The sequence below is a fragment of the Pelobates fuscus genome, chromosome 5, assembly GCF_036172605.1.
Source record: "Pelobates fuscus isolate aPelFus1 chromosome 5, aPelFus1.pri, whole genome shotgun sequence".
NCBI lineage: Eukaryota > Metazoa > Chordata > Amphibia > Anura > Pelobatidae > Pelobates > Pelobates fuscus.
Window position 1 is genome coordinate 211022377 of NC_086321.1, and position 27746 is coordinate 211050122.

General features: G+C 37.1%; 1 protein-coding gene across 4 annotated transcripts in view; it reads left to right on the forward strand.

The window, feature by feature from the left end:
- Window positions 1-320: 320 nt before the first annotated feature.
- TLE1 (TLE family member 1, transcriptional corepressor) overlaps window positions 321-27746 on the forward strand; it is a 57386-nt gene continuing 29960 nt past the window's right edge. Inside the window, exons 1-8 of one of the 4 annotated variants that reach the window (XM_063455006.1) lie at window positions 321-1501; window positions 3535-3635; window positions 6302-6365; window positions 6447-6491; window positions 20782-20844; window positions 21384-21488; window positions 26205-26409; window positions 27346-27362. In XM_063455006.1, the coding sequence (XP_063311076.1) occupies window positions 1478-1501; window positions 3535-3635; window positions 6302-6365; window positions 6447-6491; window positions 20782-20844; window positions 21384-21488; window positions 26205-26409; window positions 27346-27362 (624 nt within the window). In that variant the 5' untranslated portion in view covers window positions 321-1477. The remainder of the gene's footprint in view (window positions 1502-3534; window positions 3636-6301; window positions 6366-6446; window positions 6492-20781; window positions 20845-21383; window positions 21489-26204; window positions 26410-27345; window positions 27363-27746) is intronic. The other 3 variants (XM_063455007.1, XM_063455008.1, XM_063455009.1) reach the window with 3 other exon arrangements.

A 27746-nucleotide genomic window follows, 5' to 3' on the forward strand; every position in this document is an offset into this window, starting at 1 on the left:
ACTTTGATTGACAGCAGAGTAGCTACTTCTCCATCCTGCCTCCCTCCCCACTCTGCCTGTCTGTCAGACACGCCCCTGCCGTCACTTCATTGGTTCGCCGCAGCGCCCAGAAGCCCGTGTGGAAGACTACCCCAGGAACGACATGGGGAGACACTGGATTGGCTAGGGACCGATGTCAACGTCACTACCCCACGTTGGGTCCGGCGAGGAGCGATTGGCTGGGGCGCGCCTTGTCTTCCAATGACGGGGAGGAGCCGAGCTCTGGTTAGCTGGAGGAGTGTGAAACCGCGTGTTAATGTAACCAGTTGTGGAGAGGAGAGGGCGGCCTGATACATTGTATCCCGAGCATTCCAAGCCCCTTCCCAGCTGCAGCTTCCTCGGCCCGGAGGTCTGCTCGCAACGTGTTCTGCACAATTGTTACTTTTAGTGTTTTTTTTTATTTTTAAATTATTTTTTTGGGGTGTGTTTGTCTCTCTCTGCCCTCTTCTTTCTGATTGAGGAGCAGCCTGCCAACCAGCTCGTCCCGATGCCATCATACTAACACCCAGGAGAGACCAGCACGCCTTAGAATCTTTTTTTCTATTTGTTTGTTTTTGTTCTGGAGAACTTTCTGCGAGGATTTTTTTTGAAGGGCTCTGGGTGTTGATCTTTTATTTGTCTCCTCTTGCCTGCCCGGACTGCATTGATCTTCTCAGCACTTTGTTCCTGTCCCTAGGAAGGTGGGGGAGGTGCAGGAGCTGCTAATTAGCCATCGGAACTAAGGGCTGTTATTGTGTTTCTCTTTCCTCCTTGTTTGCTTCCTAGTGGCAGTGCAGGATCTCTGGTTTCGCCCTGCCTCTCTCCATTTGGATGTTTACGGATCACTTCTGACCATTCCCTAGGGTTGCAGCCTCTTCCTTTTGCCCCATCCCCCCCCTCCCCTCATACCCGTGAGATCTTCCTCCACCCTCATCCACCATGAGCCCCTCGGGCTGCTGATCTGTACGGGAAAAACTGCGGGTAACAAGTCTGCTGAGAGGCATCCCTCATTTTATTGCCTGCCTTCTCTCTTTTTCATCTCCAGGATCTGTTCTTGTAATTGTGATCAGGAGGGGGGATCCCTCCCACCTGCAACAACTTAACAAGAAAAATAAAAGTTTTTTGTTTTGTTTTTTTTAAACTGGAAATATCAGTGTGAAAGGGTGTAAAGTGGAGTGGCTGCAGTGTTGGAACGCCGGGGGGAGGAAGCCACAAGCTCCGGGGTGCCGTGAAGCAGTCTCTTGTTCTCTGTAGACAAAGGAAGCCAAAGAAGAAAGGAGACAGCAGCAGGATGCTGGGAAGCTCTGCATAGTGTGTGTGGATCTTTCGTACTCCTCATCGAGTGGGATCTATATACCAACCTACACCTTGTGGAATACCCACCCCCAAGTTTTTTGGGGGGTTCTAGAAGTCAACGAGAATTGAGCTTCAAAGGAGCAAAGCGGCGGCTGGGAGAGCCATGTTTTCCCAGAGCAGACACCCGGTGAGTGGCAGTTCCCAGCCCCCATCCCTGGGCATGGTCTGTGCTGTTGGCAGTGTTTGTTTTGTTTTATGTGTAGCCACAGAAGCTTATATTTACATTGTTTGTCTTCCTGGTTGGTTTGCATAGCTGTGTGCAGAGGCCACAGTATCAGATTGGCATTGACCGGTTTTATGATAACTAGTCTATATAAATATATATATATATATATATATATATTTTTTTTTTTTTTTTTTTATCGTAGCCAGAGATGAATTCATTGAGGATGGGGGCAGTTATCCAGTGTTCTTGCCTCCTTTGTTTTCAAGAGGCCCAGATCAAGGGCTTGTGTGAACCATTTTGCTCCCAGCCTGTAGTATAACATAAATCTCGTGCCCACATGTCTGCCATCTGTTATGTTCTCCCAAGTTGTTGGGAGGATGGGAGCAGTTTAAAGTCTGACTCCCAAAAATGCTTATCTTTGGTGGGAGAATGCTTGATCCAATTGCTAGAATGTTTTTGTGTTTCTACAAGCTAATGTTCCATAAACAAGTAATCGGTGTATTTAAATTAACTTGATTTAACTGATAGTGACTCCATTATACTCAGTATAGACACCCTTTTCATTATAGATTAGAGAGTGACTAGGGTATGCCCACGTGGGGAGATCACAGCTATGTCTGTCTGCTGCCCCCTAGGTAGCCTTGTGACAGGGGAATGATGAGTGTGGATCTATTGCCTACTTGTTTAATAATTCAACAGTCTCCGTATCATTTTGCAAATTATTGCTGTAACATATTTGCATATTCTTTGATCGTTCAAAGTTTTAAGGCCTCCTACCAAACTAAATACTAAGACTTTGTTGCGATAATAGTGAATAAGCCTCATCCATCAAGGCAAAAGGGAGTAGACATGACAACCTACATTAGAGGCCTTGCTTGTCTTGCAAACTAAGGATTTAGTTTGAATGATGTTATTTAAAACCATGTCATAATGGAGGAATCTATTTGTTAATCATGTGTTTTTTGTTTTTTTTTGTTTAGATTAGTATAGGCATCCTTTTGGCATATACACAGACCTGTCATGAAACTAAACCCTTTCTAGTGTTTTTCTCTGTACCACTTGTATACAATGCTAAAGTATTTTGCAGCCATAAATACCAAGAGTTTATTCAATAAAACTCGAGTTGCAATACATTGGAAACAGAACTGCAAAATCTCGATACAAGTAGCCAGATTATCATGGTTTCTTTGGAGATTTTTTTTTCCCCCAAACCACTAACTTGGTCTACATTTTGCAGTTTAGATTTTTCAGTATATTACTGTTTGAGGTTTAGCAAATAAACTCTCATTATTGTCTAAACAATCCAGTTGTGTGCTGTCCCTTTTTTATTTTTTGGTCTGAGTGCAGTAAATCGGATGCTTTATTTTTTTTATAAAACACAAGAACATGGGCATACAAAGTTGCATAACTTTTTTTTTTATTAATCTATTTCATCATTGTGTGCAACAGTACTGTAGTGTGCACTGGTGGATGAGCTATATCCCAAACTATGTGTTAATTTACACTTTTTTTTTTTTACAATTCTATTTTTGTTTTCAATGTCAAACATGTCATAGTATATAATAGGGCAAATATGATGTATACCCCTCCCCACCCCCCTGTTTTTTGAATAGTCATAAGGGGTGTGTACACTGCTATTTATAACTTTACAGGTGAGTAATTCTTTTAGGAAGTTATTGTTGAAGGGCCTTGGTGTCAGTCCCAGTATTTGTGAGTAAAGAAAAATAATTGTTACACCTATTTCTCCTGTCCCTAGAGAGATCAGTTTTGGTCATGCATGTTGGCTATTTTCATCTGACATAGATGAGTTAATAAACATTCCTGTTTTACTTGGCAAGTCAAATGGAAACATTTTGGTTTGGTGGCTTCTATGAAGCCTTTGTGGGAATAGGACTACAGGGTATTATGTCTGCACTGCCTTGAGTACCATTGCCATCTAAGCTGCATTGTAGTTTTCTGTTTTAATATTTAATTCCTGTCCTTTGGTTCCTCAGACGCCGCATCAGGCTGCAGGCCAGCCATTTAAATTTACCATCCCAGAGTCTTTGGATCGGATCAAGGAGGAATTCCAGTTTCTTCAAGCTCAGTATCACAGGTGAATATTCTGCTGTCTCTCTCCCCCACTCCCCCCCCCCCCCCCCCCTAAAAAAAAAAAAAAAAACACCAAACCCCTTAATATTGAACTGTGAGTAGAAATTGCAACTTTTTACCCATTTTAGCTCAAAATAACGTAGTTAGAGGTAGGAAAACTGAACAACCAGCCTATTGATATAGATTGGTGGCTCACTTCTCCATGGTTTTCAAACAACTTCAGTGTGTGTGTGTGTGTGTATTCTCTATCTCACACTAGGCCTGCTCCACTGCATTGAACCTAAAAACTTTTTTAGTAGTGGTTAAATTGGGGTGGTTGTATGTCTTAACATTGCAGTTAGTGAAATCGTTCTGTTAAATACTGTTCCTATACTTTAAATGATTCATATGAATCACTTAACTTCCCATCTTTTACTATATTTCTTAAATTCTAATCTCATAAAAAGGGGTTAACTTTTATTATCTAGCAGTGCAGTGTGGTCATAGATGTACCGTCTTTCTCATTAAGGGTAGTAGTGGTTTTTTTTTTTTTTTTTTTTATAGGACACATAGGGCTTTGACCTACAATAATAAACATATCCTTGTGTATGAGTGGAAGAATATTTATTATACATATTTTATTCTCTCATATTTATTCATCAATAAACCACTTAATTGAAGCAAGGGCCAAATGTGTATTTATTAATGTATCCCCAAAATACCTCTTATACAGCTATGGATTACATATTTTTGGTAACTGTGTTGAGTTAATGTTTTCCTGGCCTGTACAATGCATATCTGACGGAGAACACTACCTTGGGGAGTGTGTAGTTACCATGGGATAGTTCTTGGAAATTTTTTTTCTGCAGCTTTTTTTTTGTTTTCTTCTTCTTAACCACAGCCAAAGTTTTAAGACCCTCCACGTGTATGTCTGTTTCTCTATAGCTATCTCCTTACTTGGAATCCATGAATTTAAATTTCTAAACATTCTACTTTAGAAGAATGCAATTTTCTAAGGTTTATTATAACGCATGGGGTTACTGGCGTGCATTTATGTGACCGTTTTAAAACCTGTTTCTGGCAATTTGTGGTAAAAACATGGGCGTGTTTTTCACTCTTGCATTTATCTGCGGGTTTCATATGCAGGGTTGACTGCAATATAGGTAAACCTAATTTTTTTTTTTTTTGTTTCCCAACGCCAACTAGCTAAAGAATACACTAATAAAAAAATAAAAAAAAAATAATGATATAATACTACAACACTCTTGACAAATGCAATATTCATGGGTTAAAAATTATACCCTTTCATGCATGTCACTGGACTTTTCATAGTAATGGTCACAGCAAGTTGAAAGTTAAAAATTGTTACAATATGAATGACACTCTAACATAACAATGGGATCATATCGCTTTTTTTTTAACTCTTCAGTTGGATCTTGTGTATATGCAATTAATATATATATATTTTTTCAAAGTTTTTTTTTTTTTTTCTACAAAGTACTCTCCATTTATTCAAAATTATTTGTTCCTTTATAAGTGATCCTTTTTTACTTTTTGGCCTCAATTTCAGATTAATCACTTTGCATATTTCATGTGCTGCATTAAAATAAAACTACTACATAATGTCTCCAGCAGGTGGTGTTGGCAGTCAGTTTATTTTTTTTATTTTTTTCCCCCCACTGCATTCTATAGGCTATTGTTCCAGAATGGTTTGTCCCAGCCAGATTGACTTTTTTTTATTTTTTTCCCCTCTACTCTGTATGTGTTTTCAACCTGCATGAGAACTGTCAATATTTGCTCTTCATTTTGTAACAAAATCTTGAGTTGAAAACACCAGATGAGTCAAAGCTGTTTGCCCACAGGAGTCTGCTTTGCAGTAATAAAGTAATAAGAGTATGTTTAAATAGTAAATTAGTTACTGTTTGTGAAACCACCTGACAGATGCAAGCTGAAATTATGGAAGTTGACATGTAGGAGTTTGCTATTTATCACTTATCTGTCCTTTTTTTTCATTTTATAAAGTGTAATAAACTGCTGATGTATAAATGTAATAATTATAGGGATTTTATAATCATATTAATACATATAGGTATGTAATCTTACCTTACAGTGAGTAAATTTTTGGAGATCCGTTAAATCTGTTCTAATACATTAAAAGGATAAATGTTTTATCCTTTTTTATGTATTGGCACATTTTGTTTAGTTTACGGATTAAGAAATTCTAGGGTTCTGCTCTAAATAGGTTGCCCCTGTTCCTAACGTAGCTTATTTAAATGTTGTTTAAGATCTGTTTTCATTTTCACAGTACACTAGAATAATGGAATCTGCTGCTATTCATTGTTTTAATATGCTGTTATGGAAACAGCTTCTTTACTAGATGTTTCCTCTCCCTTTCTCCAGCCACCGCAATCCACCCCCACCCCCCCCCCCTTCTGTCCACACCACGTATCAACAAAGAGATTGTGTACTTATGCTGCCTTTCTGGTTTTGTCTCTTGTGTACCTTATCAGTGGTAATGGGCCTAAGAGACCTAATTTAAGAGCCCTTGTTTGCTTCGACTACAAAGTACATCCTAGATTGCAGGCCTAACCTTCAGCTAAGACTTGTTTTCCTTTCCAACTGTGTATTTAAGCATTATAAAACAAACAACTTAATACTGAATCATAAGGCATCTTTGTGTTTCCTTTCTAGCCTTAAATTGGAATGTGAAAAATTGGCAAGTGAAAAGACCGAGATGCAAAGGCATTATGTTATGGTAGGTATGGTCAGTCTTGTATCGTCTGTGATCTTCATTGTGCACTTGCTCTGAATAAAATGTTTGTTTTCTACCCCGCAGTATTATGAGATGTCATATGGACTGAATATTGAAATGCACAAACAGGTAAGTTAAACTTTATTAATTTCTGTTTACTTAGGATAATTAATTTTGCATGGTGTACTAACGTTGGCCTTTGTGTTCAGTTACTTTTTTTTTTTTTTTTTTCCACAATCTTTTTAAACTATTGAATGCAGGAGTTGAAGTAATTTTTGGTGGCCCAAAAGTGCAGCTTTTTACCCTCCTAAAACTAGTCTTGTAGAATAATGAACAACTTTTTTTTTTTTTCCTTTTAATGAAGAAACTGTTTGTAGACTGTTTTGTTGAATAAGTGTTTAACTTCATTATAAGACTAGACAAACACCTGGTTGTTTGCTCATACTGATCTGTAGCTGCAACAATGTATTCATTATTATTATTTTTTTTTTTTATGTGCGATGCAGGCCATGTATTTTGTTCTATACCACATTGTGTGCGTTGTTTTCATATACCCTCCAATACTTTGTAAAAACTACATTAATTTTGGAATTCTTTGCACCTTGCCTTTCAAAATTGCAATAAATAGATTTGTTCAGTGTATCGCTATTTTTTATTTTTTTTTTCTTGCTGTTTTATGGCTTGTACCACAATTCGGTGCTAGTTTAATTGACCTATATTTCATCATTCCCCATAGTTGTTGATTAAAAGTACCCTATGTCACATAAGTTTATAGCAATATGCTCTTTGAAACAGATCATGTAGTTTGGGGGATATTTAAGGTGTGATCCTTGGTTGCTATAATGGCAAATAAAAAGTCTATTGAACTGGAACAAGGCACTGAGGGCCTCATAAGAGACGAACAGCTAAATGATTGCTCAACCCAAAGGACCCTCAATTGAGCATGCTTTGTCTGCCAGAGAAAGCATTAATAGCAGGGTGTAAGTATTCAGTAGATATGCTGACGCTCACTTTTTCATCGAGATGACGGTACAATAAGTCTTTAAGAAATCGATTGCCTCTTAAAAAAGATTATCATTAGATGAAGTTGCACAGTTGGACACATTTCAAAGTGCAACAATACACTTCTTGCTTGATGTATATGTGCTATTCCGTCTAAAATTCTTGTTTCATTAAATTAAAGAGCATGGCTGACCGACCAGGGCACAGCACAGAAATTGATTAGTTCAGGTTTCAGGACCTCAGTATAATCAAAGACCTTTAGCAAGCAATTGTGTTAGGAGCTGAATTTCTGTAGGGATTTTCTTGCTTATGTGTGGCTCCAGCTAGAGCATTAGCATTCACGTTTGTGCTGTAAATATTTCTGTGAAAGGCACTTTGTGTTGCCCGAGATCACTTGGGTCAGCGAAGAATTTATCTGGAGTTTTGTGTGCAGTCGCTGCCTCTCTGTATAGTTTATACAACCCTGTGTGTGTGGTTTATAGAAACGTATTGATGTATATTGTGTGCGCACACACAGCTGTGAGCATTCACCCATAATGTACTCTTTTCTATGTATTGAGATATTTACTGTCACTACAAAAAAGTCTGTTTGTACAATATGACTTGAAAGATTACAGCTGTTTGTTAATTGCAGGCTTTTTATTTTCCGGATGTATACGTGTACTTCTGCCACTTTCTTGTCCTTTCTAATAAAAAACAAAACACAAATGGAATGTTTCTTGGGTTTTAGCCATCAATAATTCTAAGGAGGAATTTGGTAGCTAGTAATCATCATTCTTATTAAAAACTGACGTTTTACACCCCAGGGTGCAAGCAGGCTCAAATTGATGCTTTTTGCTGACTGATCACCAGCATGGCCTAAGTGCTCATTATGTTGTAGAGAAGGCCTTTGGAGCGCTCATTACGTTTGACAGGAATTCTCTCTAGGGGGAAGCTGGGCATTAGCTAGACTCCTGACAGGCTGAAATTATTCCTGCTTTATGGCTTATAACCAAATAGTCGCAGGGCATCATCTGGGGAAACAAATGTCATTTCTGACAACATCTTTGTTACTGGTGATCGGAGGAGGGGATTGGGGAATTCCGTAGAGAGAAATTTTAATAAACTTTTTTGGGTCTGTGGATGTCACACTTGCGTGTAAAACATTTTGCAACCTTGTTTAGTGTTTTTAAAATCCAATTCAAACGTGTGTTTTTTTTTTTTTTGGTTTGTTTTTTTTCTAGCAGATCTCAGATTGGATAATGTTAAAGACGTGCTTCCTCTTTAGAACTCTAAAGCTGCCAAACATGGGACAGCAGTGATGATCTGTTAACTCTTGTCTGCTTGCTAGGACAAGGCTTTAGTTACTAATTAGAGCCCCAGTCTTTTTTGTGAAACCTTTCCAAAATGCTTATTACAATCGTGGATGACACCCAAAAACCTATGCTACCACGTAAACCATCCTGACCTGTATGATGCCTACATTGGCTTTCTAAACTCTATTGATCTAGTCTAGGTCCGGTCCTTGAAATGATGGTTTAATTAACTCTACGTGCTTGAAAGTGTGCCAACCATATTCTATTTCCAAGAATAAAGCTCATGTGATCCACATGCATTAGATTTATCTAGTGACATGTCAGAAATTGAGCTCCACTCTCCTTGTCTCCAATGATTGAACATGTAGTGTTTAAACATTGTTTACAGTAAGATTTTTAACCTAGTAAAATGTGATATCTAGCCATCACATTTGAACAACAGTAGGAGAATCATGCAGTTTTCAGGTGTTTAGTGTATTTTTCAATTAACTAATTGGGGTCGGGGGAGGGTGGACCAGATCAATAGGGGCTAACAAGGATAAAGAAAGTTTGTCTATGAAAGGGTTGTGATAACCCTTTAAGTAAAGTTGAAAAATTAACACTCTTAACACATATACTCAGCAAGATACTTTGTCAAGTCAGCACAGATCCATGCCCTTGGCACCACCAGAGGGAATGATGGGAGGTCCCATGTCTGCACAGCAGTGCAGCTTGGAGCAAGACAAAACAGGTAGTTCTATTTGTGCTTGGTATTTAGAGAACGGTTTAGCTTTAGCAAATTAAATTCACTTCTGATAGTATATGCAAAATTTAAATTATTAGTTGAAGAGGAAAATTAATTTTAAAAAAAATGAACCCGTTTATGTAATCTTAAAGGAACACTATAGTCACCTAAATTACTTTAGCTAAATAAAACCGTATTAGTGTATAGATCATTCCCCTGCAATTTCACTGCTCAATTCACTGTCATTTAGGAGTTAAATCACTTTGTTTTTGTTTATGCAGCCCTGGCCACACCTCCCCTGGCTATGATTGACAGAGCCTGCATGAAAAAAAAAACTGGTTTCACTTTCAAACAGATGTAATTTACCTTAAATAATTGTATCTCAATCTCTAAATTTAACTTGAATCACATACAGGAGGCTCTTGCAGGGTCTAGCAAGCTATTAACATAGCAGGGGATAAGAACATCTTAATTAAACAGAACTTGCAATAAAGAGAGCCTAAATAGGGCTCTCTTTACAGGAAGTGTTTATGGAAGGCTGTGCAAGTCACATGCAGGGAGGTGGGACTAGGGTTCATAAACAAAGGGATTTAACTCCTAAATGGCAGAGGATTGAGCAGTGAGGCTGCAGGGGCATGTTCTATACACCAAAACTGCTTTATTAAGCTAAAGTAGTTCAGGTGACTATAGTGTCCCTTTAAAGTTTGTATGTGTGTATGTATATATTTTTTTTTTTGGGGGGGGGGTCTAATTTCATCTTGCACAATCTCATATTTCTGTTATTACCCTTATTAACTATTTTTAAGGGTCAGAATGAGCGCCAAAACAACTTAAGTTTAATTGACTAGTTTTAGTGTATAGATTATGACTCTGCAGTCTCGCTACTAAATTCACTACTGCTTACAAATTAAAACACTATGCAACCCTAGTCATATCTTCCTCATGTGTCTCCTACAGCCTCCCTATGCATTTCCTGTAAAGAAAGTTCTAATGTTTAGATTTTCTTTATTGCATGACCTGTTTAAAGGGATACTCACTTAACCATGTTAAGCATGGTTAAGGGACAACAGGTCCCGTGACTTCCTGCTTTATTTAGCTCAGTTGAGAGAAACCTAAGTGTCAGGACATTTCCCAGAGCACCTGCCTTTCAAAGACCTCTTTTATTGGGAAGTCTGTGACAGTCTGGATGGGTTTAGAAGGGGAGAGCTTGCAACGTCAGCAGACAAAATAATTGCATTTTTAAAATGTATATCCAATGAAAATCGCACTACGTGATTATACATATTTAAATTTGGGGTATATCTGCAAAACTGTTTTTTTTTTTTTTTTTTGTTTTTTTTTTGTTTTTTTTTTTTCTTCTCATTTGTGCACTGGAGTTGCCCTTTCATTTAGACTTATCTTTTGCTCTGCTAATGGCCTTCAGAAGACTCGGGTTGTGTGATTACAATTCAACTAGCAGAGCAAGAGAGAACTTTAAAAGTAAACACACTTTACTGATTGAAAATTAAACTATTTATGTTGTCTGTGAGTCACAGCCAGAAGAGGTGTGGCTATGAGTGAATCAACAGAATGGAAAGTGATTTAACTGCTAAATGTCTGATAATTGAGCTGCATAGCATCTTAAAGTACTTTATTAAGCCAAAGATATTTTGTTGTTATGCCGTTCTACGTTGTCTGCTTTTTAAAGGGCTTTAAAGCTGTTGCGGTGGCATAGTTTGCTGTAATGGCTTTGAGCTCAGGTGCCGCTGGGATACTTGTTTACTCTGCAATAATTTTTTTGCCACTCCCTGATGTTATATCTTGTGTGGAACCACCTCCATGTATTTGATTACAACGTGGACATCAGCTTTTTCAGTTAGCCACTGGAACTTTGGTTTCTCTAAAACTGTAAAGCATTGAATCTTTCCACAATCTTAAACATGCATTGATTGCAAGATAATTCTGTAATTGGAACAAAATTCATATTTTGACTATGTGACTTTTGTATTGTGTGTGTTTTTTTTTTTTTTTTTTTTTTGTGATTTGTTATCTTTGGGTTGGGGGTTGGACCAGAAAATAAGTTGCTAGAAAGGCTACATTGTTCAAATAATCCATGCAATTTAAAAAGGTGGGAAGCTAAGTTAACGCATGTATATGTGATGGGTGAAAATGAGGAGAATGCATTAGGCACTAGGCCTTGGGTATTTTTAGTAAACTGATTAAAGTAAACAAGTGAGTTGCCAATAATGCTTGTTTAGCAGTTTACAAGGGCATCACTGGTATAGCTTTTTGAATTCGAATGAAGGGAATGCAGAGCGTGGGGATGCTGTGCAGCCCTGAACCAGGAAGCCCCTCCAGTGGCCATCTAAAGAGTGGCCACTTGGAAGTGTCCCTAGGGGCAATGTAAACAATGCCTTTTCTCATAAAAGGCAGTGTTTAAATGTAAATTCTTGAAGGGAGCTATTATACTCACCAGAACAACTACATTAAGCTGTAGTTGTTCTGGTGACTATAGTGTCCCTTTAATGTAGTTATGCACATCATTGATCAGTGCACTATTTTTCCACTTGATACATAAGATAAATTGAGGTCCAATTTTTATCTGGACTTTGGTAGGAGCAAGTTTTTCTACAGTAATTGTGTGCAGTGCAGGTATATAGGGGTATCAATAATTGGACAATGTAAATATATATTCTACAATGGCAGGGTGGACAGGGAAGCATAGATTGAAGTTACCCAAGGCCTTTCATGCTCCTTGCCATATCACTTCCTCATTGTTGCATCATGTCAATTTTTGTTCCACAAAGTCTGGTGGTCCACCTTTCTATGGCCACCATATTCTACTATGAAAGATTTCATACACATACTGTAGTCTGAAGAGAGTAATTTAAAACATTTACGTGCATGCTTGGTTTTTCCTGACTGGAAAAAAAATCATACTTATTACTGTTCTGAAAAACCAATGAAACCAGCTTCTTGAGCAGGATGCCTTTTTATTTTGCAACTATGACTATCATTCTGCATGTTTTATTTTGTATTTTTTAAAATATATTACATTTTATACATGTATATTCATATCTATATTTATTTTTATTTTTTGGGGGGGTTGGGAGGAGGGCCTCTTTGTATCCTCCCACAGACCACCCATGAATAAAAGGCACTAATGCTAAGCAGATTATTTGCTGGGCATGTTAAATCCTTAGATGTAACAGATGCCAAACTACGTTTAATTAATAACTTTAATATATGCCTGGGTTTAGTCCAAAACAAATTAGTATTCATCTCAATGCCTTTCCTTTTAGAAGTTGGTCAATACATTCTCTCCCCTTTAAAATAGGCAGCCCAGTGCCTTTTATTCAGTTTTTGTTCCTATTATGACAAAACACCATGCAAGCATAAGTGGAATTTGAGACTCGAGAAAGTAAAAGGATGATTCTAAGGTAGGGCTTGACAAATCTCAGGATTGAGGGCCACGTTGCTAAGTGTATGTTTTGTACAACTTTATATAGACTTCTATAGATGTAGACTTAAACTAGAATCCTTATTCTTTAATGTATATATTTAATTTACACTGCCTTCTATTACAAACATAGCGTGTTTGGTGAGCAATAAACTCTATCCCTCTCTCTAAGCATGTAATTTTTGCATGTGATGCAGGAATTTTCCTATCTAGACTAAACTCCTTTAGGCTTCTTGTGTGAAACTTTGGAGTGACGCCTCCACCCAGTGGCCACCCACTCATAATTATTGATTATTCTTTAATTTAGTAAGTTGTAACATCCACTTTGACATCAAACATGCATTATCTCAAACATGTATATTTAATATATGCTGAGTGTGATTATAAATGGCATGAATGACTTTACCAATACTGTACAATTCATTTTAAAATAGTTTATGTGAGTAGAAGCAATGTTGATGCCTCTGTAATCTCATTTTGTGGTTTGTTTACACAATGTCTGCATGTTCTTCCAAATGTCTGCATTTTTTATTTATTTGTTCTGTGTTTGGGGGTATGTGTGTGCATGTAGGTATTTTTATGTTGGTATTCCTGGTCAGTGTGTATCTGTGCTCTTGTGAGTATGCAATGCAAAGGCAAAATTAGTTCATGACAAATGTAATTTTGATTTACAATTCCCACAATGCAGAGCCATTTTTAACCCCTCAAGGATCAAACTTCTGGAATAAAAGGGAATCATGACATGTCACACATGTCATGTGTCCTTAAGGGATTAAAGGCTTGGCATTTCAGACTTTTCTAAAGTGCTATTCCTGCAATGCCAAACTAGGCTTGTGTGTTGGGTGGGCATCACAGGAACTACATAATTATGCATTTTTTTGTTTTAATACTTGGGTGTCTCTCTAACTCCCCTCAGGTTCTTTCCCTTGCCCTCTCTCTAGTGATCTCTTGCTATCGCACCAGTCTTTCTCTTGCCTTCCTCTTAGACGGCTAAGGTGTCTGTACCCAGTGCCACTCTTCACCTTCCTTTTTAGACTAAATTTTATTTAACAAAGGTGACGGTCAGTACGCAGTGAGAGGGGAATTGGATATGACAAAGTCAAATCCCCACCTCCTTTTTTCACTATAGAGTTTTGTTTTCATGTATTTGGCATATATATCTATCTTTATCTGGAATGGGCATAAACACCATATTGCAGAATAAAATGCTCCGATATTCTCGAGTAATAACTTCTCTAATGAGGGACTTTGAGTTGTATTCTAAATTTATTGTAGACATTACAGGCTGGTAACGGGCTGGAATTTGGGTACTATGTGTTTCAATTTTTGCCAAGCTGGGATGAAAGCAAGATTAGGATAGATTCCTATGATCTCGCTGATCCTTTAGTAGATATTAAAGTAATTTGACTCTCCTTTTCTTTATATTTTTTTTTTATCCTATGTAAGCCCAATTGTGAGTGTCCTGTTTGTAAGCTATAGCCCATCTTTGTCCTTTTGTGTAGATGTGGTTATGCTTATTCTCTGCTATTATTGAATTTAATATTGTAATGTGATACTTTCTGTCTTAGTAGTTGTCTGTATGTTATTGTATGTTGTTTCCAGGTTAGAATGCCTTTGTTTGTCTTTTTATAATCTATCAAACTCAAATATTAAATTTAAAAAAAAAAATGCTCATATTTAAACGCTGTCTCAAAGATTAAAGAAAAAAAAACTGCTCTGCATCAATAACTAATTCTATAATAGAACTGTACACAAGATGTTTGCTGGAACTGCGTAGTCTACTTGTATATTGGTAGCAGTGCCCAAAATGTATACCTGAAATTGAACCCTGGTGAGCAGTGAGCTCAATCCCCAGGCAATACTGCTCTTATACAAACAACCACCAAGTGGAAGGGCATGCTGGGATTACTTTTTTTGACTTCTCAGATACTCCAGTGCCAGTAATATGGAGCTTATTATCACAAAGCTGATAGACACTGCTTCTATTTTACTCACACTGTACAAATGTGATGTCATGCATGTCAGCTCAAGCTTCTGGTGAGCTCTGGGAGTTGGCCATTTGCAGGCACTGGCAGAGGGATTCATGAAAATGGGTTATTATAAAAGGAAGAAAGTCATGCCAAGTAACTTGGGAAGCATGACATAGACAGGCTCCATATTCCCTCTAGATTAAATGTTTCTTTGCTGTACCTTTTAATTTTTTATTAGCAGTATGGTGTCTACGAATTACTTCTTCAAATGTGCTAAGCTAGTTTTATAGCATTTGTCTTGTCCTGTATGCCAAAATGTCACTGTGAGAACACATGGAACTGTCAACACTCAGAAAGTACCATGTTGTCCCTTTGAACTTTTGGTTGGCAAACCAATGTATTAACTTGGGCAGTGATGAAAATAAGGGGGAGAGGAAAATGAGCTATAGGTGTTGTTTTTTTTTGTTTGTTTTTTTTAATTCCACCTCCCCCTCTCAACTGTTCTGTCAAAGGTGATGCCTGGGTTCTGTTTGTATATTATTGTGAGTGATAGATTTTTTTTTCTTCTTCTTCTCTTTACACTCAAGGGTTATCCAGTTTCAGACTGTAGTTGAAGGTTCTGACATGCTAAAGATGTACAAGTGCAAAAGCTCTTAAGATCCTGACAAGAGCATTATACCTGCCAATTGGCTCTGTGTCAGCAGCATTTATAGCTGCAAGTGAACCCGGCCGTTATTTAATGTCTACTCTAAAGCTGCTGGGAGCAGTTTAACGTATATTTGAGACTATTTGCAATGAAACGGTTAAACTTTTGTGCCTCTGAACATCTAGAATTGATTGCGATCCAAAACGGTGCTAAGTGTCTATTTTTCTTTTTCCACTTGCTGTCCATGAATTTGGCGTTTTGCCTCCAAATGACGTTTAAGTGTTTCTTCTGTATAGCCAAATGTATAAACTGGAATTGAAGTAAAACTGGGAAATGCAAGCATGGATATGTTTTATTACCTTGGAAGAACTTAGCCATAGTGTAGTGCATCACACCGCATGAAAACATTAAGCTGTTTGACATTTTGTGAGCAGGAGGCTGCTGTAAGCTAACAGGATGCATGGATTCCCCCCTCCTCAGTATTTTAATGTATTGATATATAAATAAATATACAGTTTTTTGGTTTTAATTGAAGCAAAGCTCTTCCAAGCCCTAAAGGTCACATCTGAAACCTATGGTTTCTCGCTCTGTCACAATGTTTTTTTTTTTTTTTTTTTTTTTTAAATGTCAAAACAAGTAACTTTAGTAAAACGGCACCTGATTTTATTTATTGTCCACTGCCGGTCCTGCTGTGATATTTATAGGTTTAGTTCAGGAACACACTTGTTTCTGGACCATCATCAGTTAGAAAATAGAAATGGTGACTCTTGTCCCTTCCTGTATATAATGGAGAACTGTATATTTGAACAGAGTGGAAATTGTCAAAAAAGATCAGTGTAATAATTTTGTGGGGCATTGGCCAGGGTATATTTTTGTGAAAGTGTGTGTGTGTGACTTTTCTGCAGACTTGGCATTTTGTATTGTGACTGTAAGAGCAAATTGGTTTTGGCTGTGGTATATTGAAACACTTCACCATGCATAAAAGGAGAAACAAATGTATGTAGAGGGCTCATTTTGAGCAGATAACTGGTTCTTAATCCCAAATGCTCTTTGAAAGCCAACCTCTGCAGTTTGTCACATCCCTGTTAATATGGCACTAAAGAGGAGATGAATGTGGCTACTTTCCTAAGCCTTTTACTCAGGAGGCCTGTAAATTTGATTGGCTGCTACAATTCTAGCAGAATCATTCGATTTGAGAGCAATAGAGAGATAAGATATCCAATTACCCAAATGATTTGCAGGGTTAGCCAACGTAGTCATGGAGACACAGGTTGGAACAAATTAAATTTTGAGCAATAAAATAATTTTAAAGCTCATCTGGGAACCGCAAAATTTGGCAGTGGCATATACCTGGATTGATTCTCAGCTTGACATGCTGTCTGACATTGATACTGTAGGGAGTTTGGTTTCTCAATCACCTTTTTATTTTCAATGCATTGTTCTCCACAAATCTGCCATTGCATCTTTATTTTATTAGCTTGTTCCCTTATAAGTTTGTGCATGTGTATTATAATTTTGTTATATGCTCTGCATTCATTATTTTATCATATGTAAGAAATGCAAGGACATACTTGAAAACGAGAGAAATCTCAATGTATCTTTCCTGGTAAAATATTTTACAAATAAATAAAATCTAAGAAACTGCTACATTTGCACAATTTGCTATGAAAACAATATAGCAATGTAATTGTATGCAAATCTAATGGTGTTTTGTAGTTATGTGAAAATATTGGTTTAAATGATTAAACTGTTTACTTATTTATTTTTTTGCGGTTGCTTTTAACCAATCAATTAATGGATCCTGGTTTACATAATGAGTGCCAAGCATTTAAGATCAGCAGTGAGGATTTTAAAAGGAAAATTGCTCAGTATTCTGAACTACATTTCCCCTCCCCCTTCCCTTATGTCTGCTGTTAGACAGATGGAGATGAAAATTGCTCTGAGGTCAATAAGCCATTTGCAGTGTTCTCACCGCCTTCGTGTTTTTTTTTTTCTCCTCATCCGCCACACAGATTATCTCAAATGATTCAGTAATGACAAAGTGCAATACTGACCTTCATCCCTTTGTGGTTTACATTGTTACATGGTATAAGTGACAGGAAGTTGTGTGTTTTTAGTGTTTTGCTTTGTCTAGGATTTTTGATTTATCGAGCAGAACCTTTTTAACCCTGTTTCTGAAACCCAAAGCCTAGTAAGCGCAAGTTTCTCTGTAAGAATTTACTTCACTCCTGAGGGCGGTCAACATTTTATTTTTTAATCTGTGTCAAAATTGTCCAGCTGTGCCATTTTTTAAATGTGGCATGGTTTGTGGCTTTGCCCTATTTGGTGACAGTCCAGGCACCAAAGCTACTATAATGCACTGTTGCAGTTATCCTGGTGCAGCCTCCTAATGTAAATGTTTAAGTGACAATTTCACTTCTTCGCTGAGGTACACTGGAGAAGAAAGCTCCTGAGTTAAGCTTGGAGAATCAGGGCTTAACTCACTTGCTGGGAGTGATCAGCTGATGCTCTCAGCCATTGAGATAACCCTGCACTGCAGATCCTAGCTCATAAAAGGTGATGGAGGCTCCTAGCAGAAGCTTTCAACTCTCACCACTTTAAGTGGATAGGCAGGGAGCAGTGCTGGGCAGATCCCTGGTCAGATGTCAGAAAATGGTTTGGCTACTTACATTGGAGGAAGGTGTGCTAAGGGCACTCTTGGCACCATAACCACTACTGTACACAAACTGGGTTCATTCATTGACATAATACTCTGGTGAAAGTCAGTGCTTGGCTTCCATTTTTCTTTTATGGAAATGCTGTATAGCATTAAATGGCTGGCATCATGGTTTATTTCACATCAGATTGTGTTCTATCCTTCCTTTGTCACCCTTTCAAAAGACTCTAAAGTCTCACACACAAGGCATTTATGACTGCATATTGGCCAGTAAATACTTTGTTCCAGTTGTATTTAAAGCCCATTGGGGGTTGCTTATGGACTTCACCTACATCCATGAAGTACATGGCATAAAATAAATCTCTTAAATGCCCTTTCCAAACGTTCATCAGTGTATTTCAAATATTTATTAAAGTAGAACATGGGTGGAAAACAAACCTCATTTAAAGTGCCAATGTCACCCCCCTGCTAAATGAGTATTTCATAAATACTCATATTGACTGTTGTAATTTCACTGAAATTCCAACCTAGTCTAGTCTCCACTTTGCTTCAGTATTTTTCTTACACCTGTCACTTCTTGACACAGACCGAAGCTACCGTCGTCAAATGTTGGTCCCCCCCAGCTGTTACCAGTTATAGCTGCAGGGTAATTGACTCTATATGGAGGATCCCCTGCAGTCTATGTGATCTTCCATAAACCTCAGCTGTAGTACATCAGTGACGTCTGCTCCTGGCATCCTCCTCACCCATTTATGCAAAGTCTCCAGACAGTGACAGTGCTACTTTAATGTAGCAATTATCATTCCTTAAATATTAATTTTTAATTAAGTTTTTTTTTCAGCTTCCACTCCCCACATGTTTTTCCTAATGTCTTACTGCACTTTTTTTTATTTATTTTTTTATTTTATTTTTTTAAACTTAACTTTTTCATTTATTTTTATTCTCTTCTACTGCCAAGACTATATTTCAGGAAACTTTATATATTTTCAGAAGATAATGTGCTATAATTGCAAAAAGATAACTTGGCCACTTGAAATATTTTATTTTTCAAGTTGCATTGTTTCTTTTGGCAGATTAACCCTTAATAGTTTACAGAATTTTTTTATATAAAACAATTAAAAAAAAAAAAAAAATACTGTGTCAAACTTAATATGACGTGTGCTATTCAAGATCCACATATAGTTGGGTAAAGTGAATGCTTATATCATTTTATATCCTCTATATATTTTACATGTATAGACCTCTGACATACTCTAAAGAGGAAAACAAATTATGATAAGCAGGTGAGGTGGGCAGGCCTAACAGCCTATACATGTTATTTTAGCATTTGTGGATCATGCACATGAATGCCAAATTCATATTTGCATACCTTGGTTTAGCAGCCACAGGTCATTGTTTGAGTCACGTTTGCCAAAAACATCAACTGAAAGCACACAGGACCTGCCTTGCTTCCAGCAATGCTTCATTTTATTTCTCTTTAAACCCAAACACAGGCGTGTTCCTTCCTGCAAAACTGAACGATGCTTCAAATAGGATGGCTGCTCTTGAGTGGAGGGTACTGCAAAGGCTTGTCATTTGCAAATAAACCCAGACCATCGTTCAAGTAGTGAGAACCAATGACTGCCGGTTCTGCTCTTTGATAGGCTGAATACTTGAGCCTGCTATTAAAAATGAACACTCTCTAGAGACTCGGCATTAAGAACATAAACAATTAAGGGCTCTTGAGATGCTTTTGAGAGCTGCCATACAGATACAAGAGCCTTTTCCTGACATTGTAGGCTGTAGTTTGTAGTGCCAAAAAAACTTTAAACAATTTCAACAGACAGCACTGTTATAATTGTCAAAGTATAAAGGTTTTTTTTTTTAATTTTTCCTTTTGGCATCTTGCATGGTTATGCTTTGTTAGACCACATATATGCACATTACAGGCTCTGAGTGGTAATTACTACTGGAACCAGGAAAATCTACAGATCTCTGCTGGTTTATATACAACTTTTATATTTTCTCCCATGTAGTATTTAAAGTGATCTTTAGGGAGAGTGTATATTTAGGGAGGCTATAGAAAGTCCTTAAGAAGCAACGTTATCTGTAAAAACGATTTGCTAACGAGCAAATGTTCTCTTTTTTTTCACTGGTAATATACATGCTTGATGTTATATTAGAATGTGGAAGAATGCAAATAGCTCTCCATCTGTCTTGAAGAACAAATTACAAGATGCTTTAGCTGTGTGTGGACTGCTCCTAGCATGATACGAATTTCTGTATCTACAAAGCAGCACGAAGTAGCAAACCTGTTTCAGTAAGGTTACAGTTGACATTTTGTTACTGTTTAGGTCTATCTATTAGATTCTCCTACATATCGTTTTTTTTAAATTTATTTAGTTATGGGAACCTCACACATATATTTATCAAGGAATCCTATAAAACCAAAGTGGCGCTGATGCAAAACTTTAACTAGTAAAATAATTACTTTTTAAGTTTCCCCCTTTTTTTTTTTTGTTTTGTAGCCCAGTAATTGCTCCTTTTTAATCCCACTTGGCTAGCTATTTCATCTGTACTGTGCCAGGTTTTGTGCATGTGTTTTGTTTTTTGTTTTTTTATTATACATTAATCAATTCCTCTTTTGTCATGATAAAGTGTTATTAATTTGTGCAAACTAATGTCTGTTTTTTTTTTTTCTATTGTAGACTGAAATTGCCAAAAGACTGAATACAATTTGTGCACAAGTCATCCCATTTCTTTCTCAGGAAGTAAGTAGGATGCTGGCTGCTAAAGTACAATTATACTGCTTCTCTGTTTGCAAATTAGTTAGCTTTGCAATGTCAATTTTATCGCAAAAGCATAAGTGTGAAGAACATCTGTTCTAGTTATGGTGTACAAAACCCCCTGCTATTTTGTGTAACAGATTGCAGGCCATGCTGTAGATGCATAGTGTGGACGTCTGAATAAGGAAACGCAATAAAAAAAAAAAGTCCTACCAAGGCTCCATTTTGTAAATCTGACATTGATTTAAAAAAAAATAATAATAATCTCACCAGCCTTGGCTTCCCAGAGATTAGGATAATGTTGTTCTTCAGTCAATTGAATGAATTATAGAATTGAAATCACAATTTACATAAACCTATATATTCTATACAGATGTAGCATTGAGAGAAAACATCTCACAATATTTAAAAAAAAAAAAAAAAAAAAATCGCACTATATTCCTCTATTTATTTTTAATTCATGTCTGCTCTTCAGATGGACCTGTTGCTTTAAGGCCATTTTTATTTATTTATATTTCTTTCAGCATCAACAACAGGTGGCTCAGGCCGTAGAGCGCGCCAAACAAGTGACAATGGCAGAGCTGAATGCCATCATCGGGGTACGTGGCCTTCCTGGTCTACCTCCTACAGTGTGTATAACAGCTTTCTTTACTTGTTTCTATTGATTGTATGTGTATCTATACATTGTGTAATACAAGAATTACCATTAACCTTTGCTTTGGATTACCATAGGCTTATCCGTTTTGGCTTGAATCATGATCTCTTAACACCTTAAACACTTTCTTAGTCCCCATAGATGTATTGAAAATTCAATGTTCTAATCTGATCTTTTATTCCTAGTAAATATGACACTTTGTGTTTTTTATTTATATAACACTGCCTTGGAATACATTTTAATTGTGAAAGTAGACCTCTAGCGTTAGCTTGACTAGGGACTTTAAAACATTTGACCGTTATAAGTAACTTCATATTACAATATTCTTGATTTTAAATGCTTGTAGTCCCCCATTGCTGATATTCTGTCATGTTCTATTGATTTAATGAAGTTTTTATTCACGCATATTCATTAACTTGAGGCCTTGGTAACTTTTGTTAATTTATATAATTGATTGTTGATGTATATTGGAAGAAGAGCTTTGGACAAAATGGTTTTTAATTCTTAGCCACAGTGGTGGGCAAGTAATCTGATGTCAACCAGGGTTATTCACTCTAAGGTGAGAATTCAAAGTGAATTTCAAATGTATGGTCACATTAGCTGACCTGTAAAAAGTCTGTAAGTCTGCTATGCTTTCAGTTAGGTATTTTCATTTGAAATTCACTTTGAATACTCACTTTTTAGTAAATAACACTTCTTACGTAACATACTTTCCTTTTTTTTTTTTTTTTTTTTAATTATACCAAAAACAGGTGGTTTTGTACATCAACATAATGTTATGTTAAGTTCCACAGCCTATTCTATTTTGAGGTTTGGTGTCTTTGGCCCCTGATGCATGCTGGGCTATTGCAAATTACATATTGTTTTTAATTATGAGCCTAACCATATTTTATTTACATAGAAGTAATTTAAGAACATGTAAATTGGCAGTAAAGATGCCTTTAATTTCACTTTTAATTTGTAATACGTTTAATATTGTCAAAAGGAAATGTAACCCATTATAGTAAATTTCCAGATTTAACCTAAAGAGGGTGGGAGGGAGATATTGTTTAAATGCCATGACTCCTGTTTCTGAAGGCAATCAGTTGTTTAGTGGTCACAGGTGGCCTCCATTATTAATGGCCTGCTATTTGGTTGTGGACTTAATCTTCAATGTAGTAGGTTAATGTATACCACAAATTGCTTCTTAAGTAAGGCACATGTATTTTTGTACATAGTCTGCATGCATATATGCTATGTAAAAGACTTGCATCAAATTGTAAAAATAACTTATAATTCAAATTTTAATTTTTTTTTAAATCACATAAAATTTTTTAGGTAGCCGGACTCTGTTGAACCTTTGACTTAACAATTTGCTGTTATGTGACATGTTTTTTTTTTTTTTAATGCATTACATAGTATTCTATTAAGGCTGAGAAACTCTGATATAGCTCTATCATGATTAGTTATTCACGTATGTCCCTCTGCGATCTCCCCAAATACAGTATTGAATTAGCATTGCTATATGAGAGCTTGTCACACCTCTCAGCGTATTTAATTCTTTGACATAATATTGTGCTGGGGGTTTTTAGTGTACTTCTCTTTAAATATGTTGATTGGTTAATACACCTTCCCACTGAATGTCAATCACAAGTCATTTGTTCTGCATTAATGAATGCATTGAACCATGCGATCTTCCCTCTGTGTGAATTCAATTATTCTCGCCACATCAAGTCTGCAGTATTTCTGCTATTTTTCTGCCGTTCCAGCACAAGCTAAAAGAAGTAGCCGAAACAAGGAGCTGTCCTTTCTGATTTTATTCATGTGAGCGGCTTGAGCTGATTCAAATTACTCATTTATCAATTTATGTTAATTGCTTGTGAGAAGATGCCCTGCTGGTCTTTATGGCTCCCTCAGACACTTTGTAATGATAATTAGACATGCTGCTGTATGGATTAACAGTGCCATAGTCCAATGACGTCTGCAGACAATGGGACCAGTTAATCCATCTGTGCTTAAAATTACATCCCAACTGGAGATGGAGGGGGGGGGGGGGGGGGAGAAAAAACACAAGAGTACTGGAGGATTAGTGCTGATAAAAGAATGAGTCTCAGCTTGAAAACGCTCCTTTCATCAGTTTCTCAATTGCAGATCTGCAGTTGGTTTGCCTTTGGTAAGCATTGGCAGTCAATTAGGTGAAATAAACTGGGACGGTGACCTTCATTTCCTTTTAATAGCTTTTTTCCTCCCTGAAATGGGGAGCTTCAGTGGATTTTCAGCTTACGTTTTATCCAGGCTGCTTTATTACACTTGACAGCTTAGCCTTGCATAAACACCCCCTCCCCCTAGCATTCCCTGCTACCACCTCCGTACTAACCTTTTTTTACTCCTCTTCTTTCTCAATCACACCCCCTCCCTTCATCAATCTAATTCATGCCTGTCTCCCCACAGCCCTCCACGCACACTCTCACTCCCTCAATGTTATCCTTGTTTCACATATAATCTGCTTGTGAACTGTGACTGAAATTCTTCTTAAACAATACCTTGACTTGAAGACTGAAATGTTGACCAGAAAGGGAATGGTTAGCCATCGTATTCAGTTCTCTTGAGTCCTGTACTTTGTATTCATTTTGGGCATTATGTGAAAGTGTCCAGTGAAGGTTTAACCTTTGGCACTGCAGCTGTTCTGGACTCCGGTTCCCATTTAGCTGGAAATGTAGTCCAGGACAGCTGGAGTGCTAGAGGTTGGCCGCCACCAACCTAAATCTTCGACAGAGCAATGATAAACAGCTCATTTTTATATTTTTGGTTTGCTTATTGCTTCCGAAGTTCTAGAGTTAAAACAGACCTCTGATGTGACCTAGTGAAAGGGATGTTTAATTTTTGGGTGAAAAATCTTTTGTTGTGCAATAAGTTTCATGCCCGTGACATATGCTTGAGTTGCACGAAAGAGACTTTGTGCATCCTGAAAAATCAGAGTAGCAGAAAATTGAGTTGACAATTCAGTGGACCTTTGCTCCTCTTCATTGAACATGCAGTGTGTCAACCTGTCTCCCTTGAGGGGAGGAGACCTCAGCAGCCAGTCTGTTACTACAAGCAGCAGCTGCATCTAAAGTATGCGCTGCCCAGTTTGATAGCAGCTGTCAGTATTGTTGAGCAGACAGACTTAGTAGACAGAACAATGGAGGGGGGTTTGCATGCTCCTATGAACCAGCGTCTTTCACACCAAGAAAAAAATAGTAATTTAACGGTTTAGACAGCTATTATGAGCTTTCCTTTATTTTTATTTTTTTTCCCTCTCCCTTTCATTCTAATGCAAGAAAGCCACCAGACATAATTCTCCCGCCGGTGTGTGGTTCAGTTTCACAGAATCTTTTTTTTTTTTTTTTTTTATTTATTTTTTAAATTGGTCAGCCCTAGTTATCTTATGTATTTACAGCTTTTTTTTTTATCTCTGCTGCTCTGGTACTCATGGAAACCAAATATTTAAAGAAAATTGATGTGCAAACTTGTTTGCAATTTTTATTTAGATGAGATCTTGCACAGATGATGAGGATGGTGATGATTCAGTCATTAAAGCCTCTTTACATCTGCATTGCCATTGCATAAATGGTCATTCACTGTAGCAAGGATATTTTATGTGCCTTAGATGCTGTTCTTGTCTGATTGACAGCCTAGCATGTAATCTGGAGATATTCCTTTTAAAAATCATTTTACTCTGCAGTTTTCCTGGCACAGATTCCACATGCTGTGGTCTATTCTTAAATAATGCTTTATGATGGTTTAGCATTCTGTCAAAAGTCTGTGTGTTTGGTGTGAGCCAGCACTAGCGGATTGAGCTGTCTGCGTCCTAACAGAATCACTTTGCATGAGGTGATTGGCTAAAGGATTAGCAAGATGCTGGTTTATTTCGCTCCTTCGCTGTGGTTGCCAGCAATATCTAGGATTGTAGTGTGTGAAGCTTAAGAGGATGAGGTTAACCTCTTGAGGGTTTATTTGCGTGAGTATCTAGTTAATCCTTGGCAAGCCTATAAATAACTAGTGCGGTGTATATATGGTCATACAAGTAAAAGTGGAATACAGCAATAAGATTGCTAGAACTTGTAAAATGTGGGCATGTTTATATAAAAATTCTATATACATACACTCCATCTAGGAAGAACGTATTGCAGTATCTGAAAAGATGCCAGTGATCCAGACACGGGGGTTACAAAGCCCCCTTGCCAGCAATCAATATGTTGGCCAAAGAGTATAGGATTCGGTGTAGCAAATGTTCCATAAAGCTATGTTTTTGTATGTAAATTCTGCTTTTATTTTGTTTGTTTTTTTTGATGGTCGGGCCAATGTGCTTATTCTTTTGAATAGATTTGCAAATATCAAATTAAGCATCTTTCTCCAGTTTTATGTTTTGCAAGATCTCAAGAGAATTCTTAAAAAATAAAAAAAATAAAAAAATATGTATATGTGTGTGTGCAATTCTGAAATTAAATGTTAAATAACTGCAGTACTAACTAAGCAGGATGTTCCATGCTGGTATTGGATCATGTGGGACCAGATGCCAATATGCAATTTGTGTATGTGGTTGTGTTAATTTCTAAACTGCCAGAAGGCTTTCTCAACTAACTTGTTTTCCTGTGTTTCCCCCCACCCTCTTCTTTACTACCCTTAAAACCTCTTCTGTGGGGGTGAACGGCTACTACTTTCATCACAGCAGCAGCAATTGCAAGCCCAACATCTATCTCATAGCCATGGACCACCTGTGCCTCTGACACCACATCCATCTGGTCTTCAGCCTCCTGGCATACCATCTTTGGGATCAAGTGCCACAATCCTTACCCTTTCTAATGCACTTGGTGGTCAGTCTCACCTTTCCATGAAAGATGACAAGAAACATCATGATACAGACCACCACAGAGGTGAGAGGCATTTCAAGCCCAATTAGGATGTTTTTTGTCCACTTCCTAATTGCTGTTAAAAAAAAATCTCCTATTGATACATATTGGGGGATTCAATCATTAATTGCACTCATGGACACCAACTTGTATTTGTTAAAAGCTTTAATAAACATCCACATTGCAGTCTCTTGTTTCACTTTAATTGGACCTTCCACTCCTAATAGACAATTGCTAACCTACATGCATGAAATTGCTTTAGCCAAAATGGTTAGTGTCATATGATCTGTGTACCATATGGCTAATGGCAGTATTTCACCTAGTATCTTGGTATACCTATTGTTTATTCATTTTAATAGATTTTTTTTTTTTTTGTTACTTTTTAAATGTAATATTCACAATGTAGCATTCCATATCTGAAGTATGTTTATCACAAAGCAAAAAGGAAATAAGTATGTTTCTCTATCTCTGCAGCCTTTGAGAAGGATGTGGTAGACCATAGCAAATTCTAAGTAAAAATTCAGAAGCCTATCTCAACTTGTGGTTTATGTCTTCTGTCTGGCCTCCTAAAAAAAGAGAACCTCCTTTATTGCCAGTGGAAGGTTATAGAAGACATTTCTGCTCTGAGTTTCTTTCTTATAAATTTTAAATGCAATGTAACGAAATTGGCAAAACTGCAATTAAAATATGCAGAGAAAATGCATGTGAAGAAGGGTATTTGCACTTAAAATTTTTCTGTCATATAAATTCATCCTAAATGTAAGCATTTTATTCTTTGCATTTCTTGTAAAACGGCTGTTTGAATTTTTTATTTTTTTTTGTGAAACTGAAAATAAATCTTTCAAAAAAAATATGGAGACTTGTGTTCTAATTTTCTTTTTTTTTTTTTTTTTTTTTCCCTGTTAATGCCTATTTGTCTGAATGGACATATCTATGCATTTCTGTGTTTCTCCGAGGCAGACAGAGAGCCAGGAACAGTAAGTAATTTCATGAGATTTTCTATTTGATACTTGAGCAAAGGTGTTGTGTGTTTAAACCTGTCACCAAATACTGAAAAAATCATGACATAATTCCTGGCATATTTTTATGTTCATTTATTATTATAATTTTTTTTTTTTTTTTTTTTAAATCTTACTCTTCTGTAGCCATTTAGAATAATCCACATTTGTTTTCGAAGTAGGTTTGCCTTGTGAAGAATTGATCAGAATGGTTGGGGAACAATATTAAAGGAACCCTACATGCACCTTAACTCGATGTATTGGGTTGTGGTACTAGGGGTGCACTACCCCAGTGCAAGTGTTCTAGTCACTGCTAATAGTTTGACTTCTTAACAGGGTTCTACCAGGCACTAGTCAGTCCCT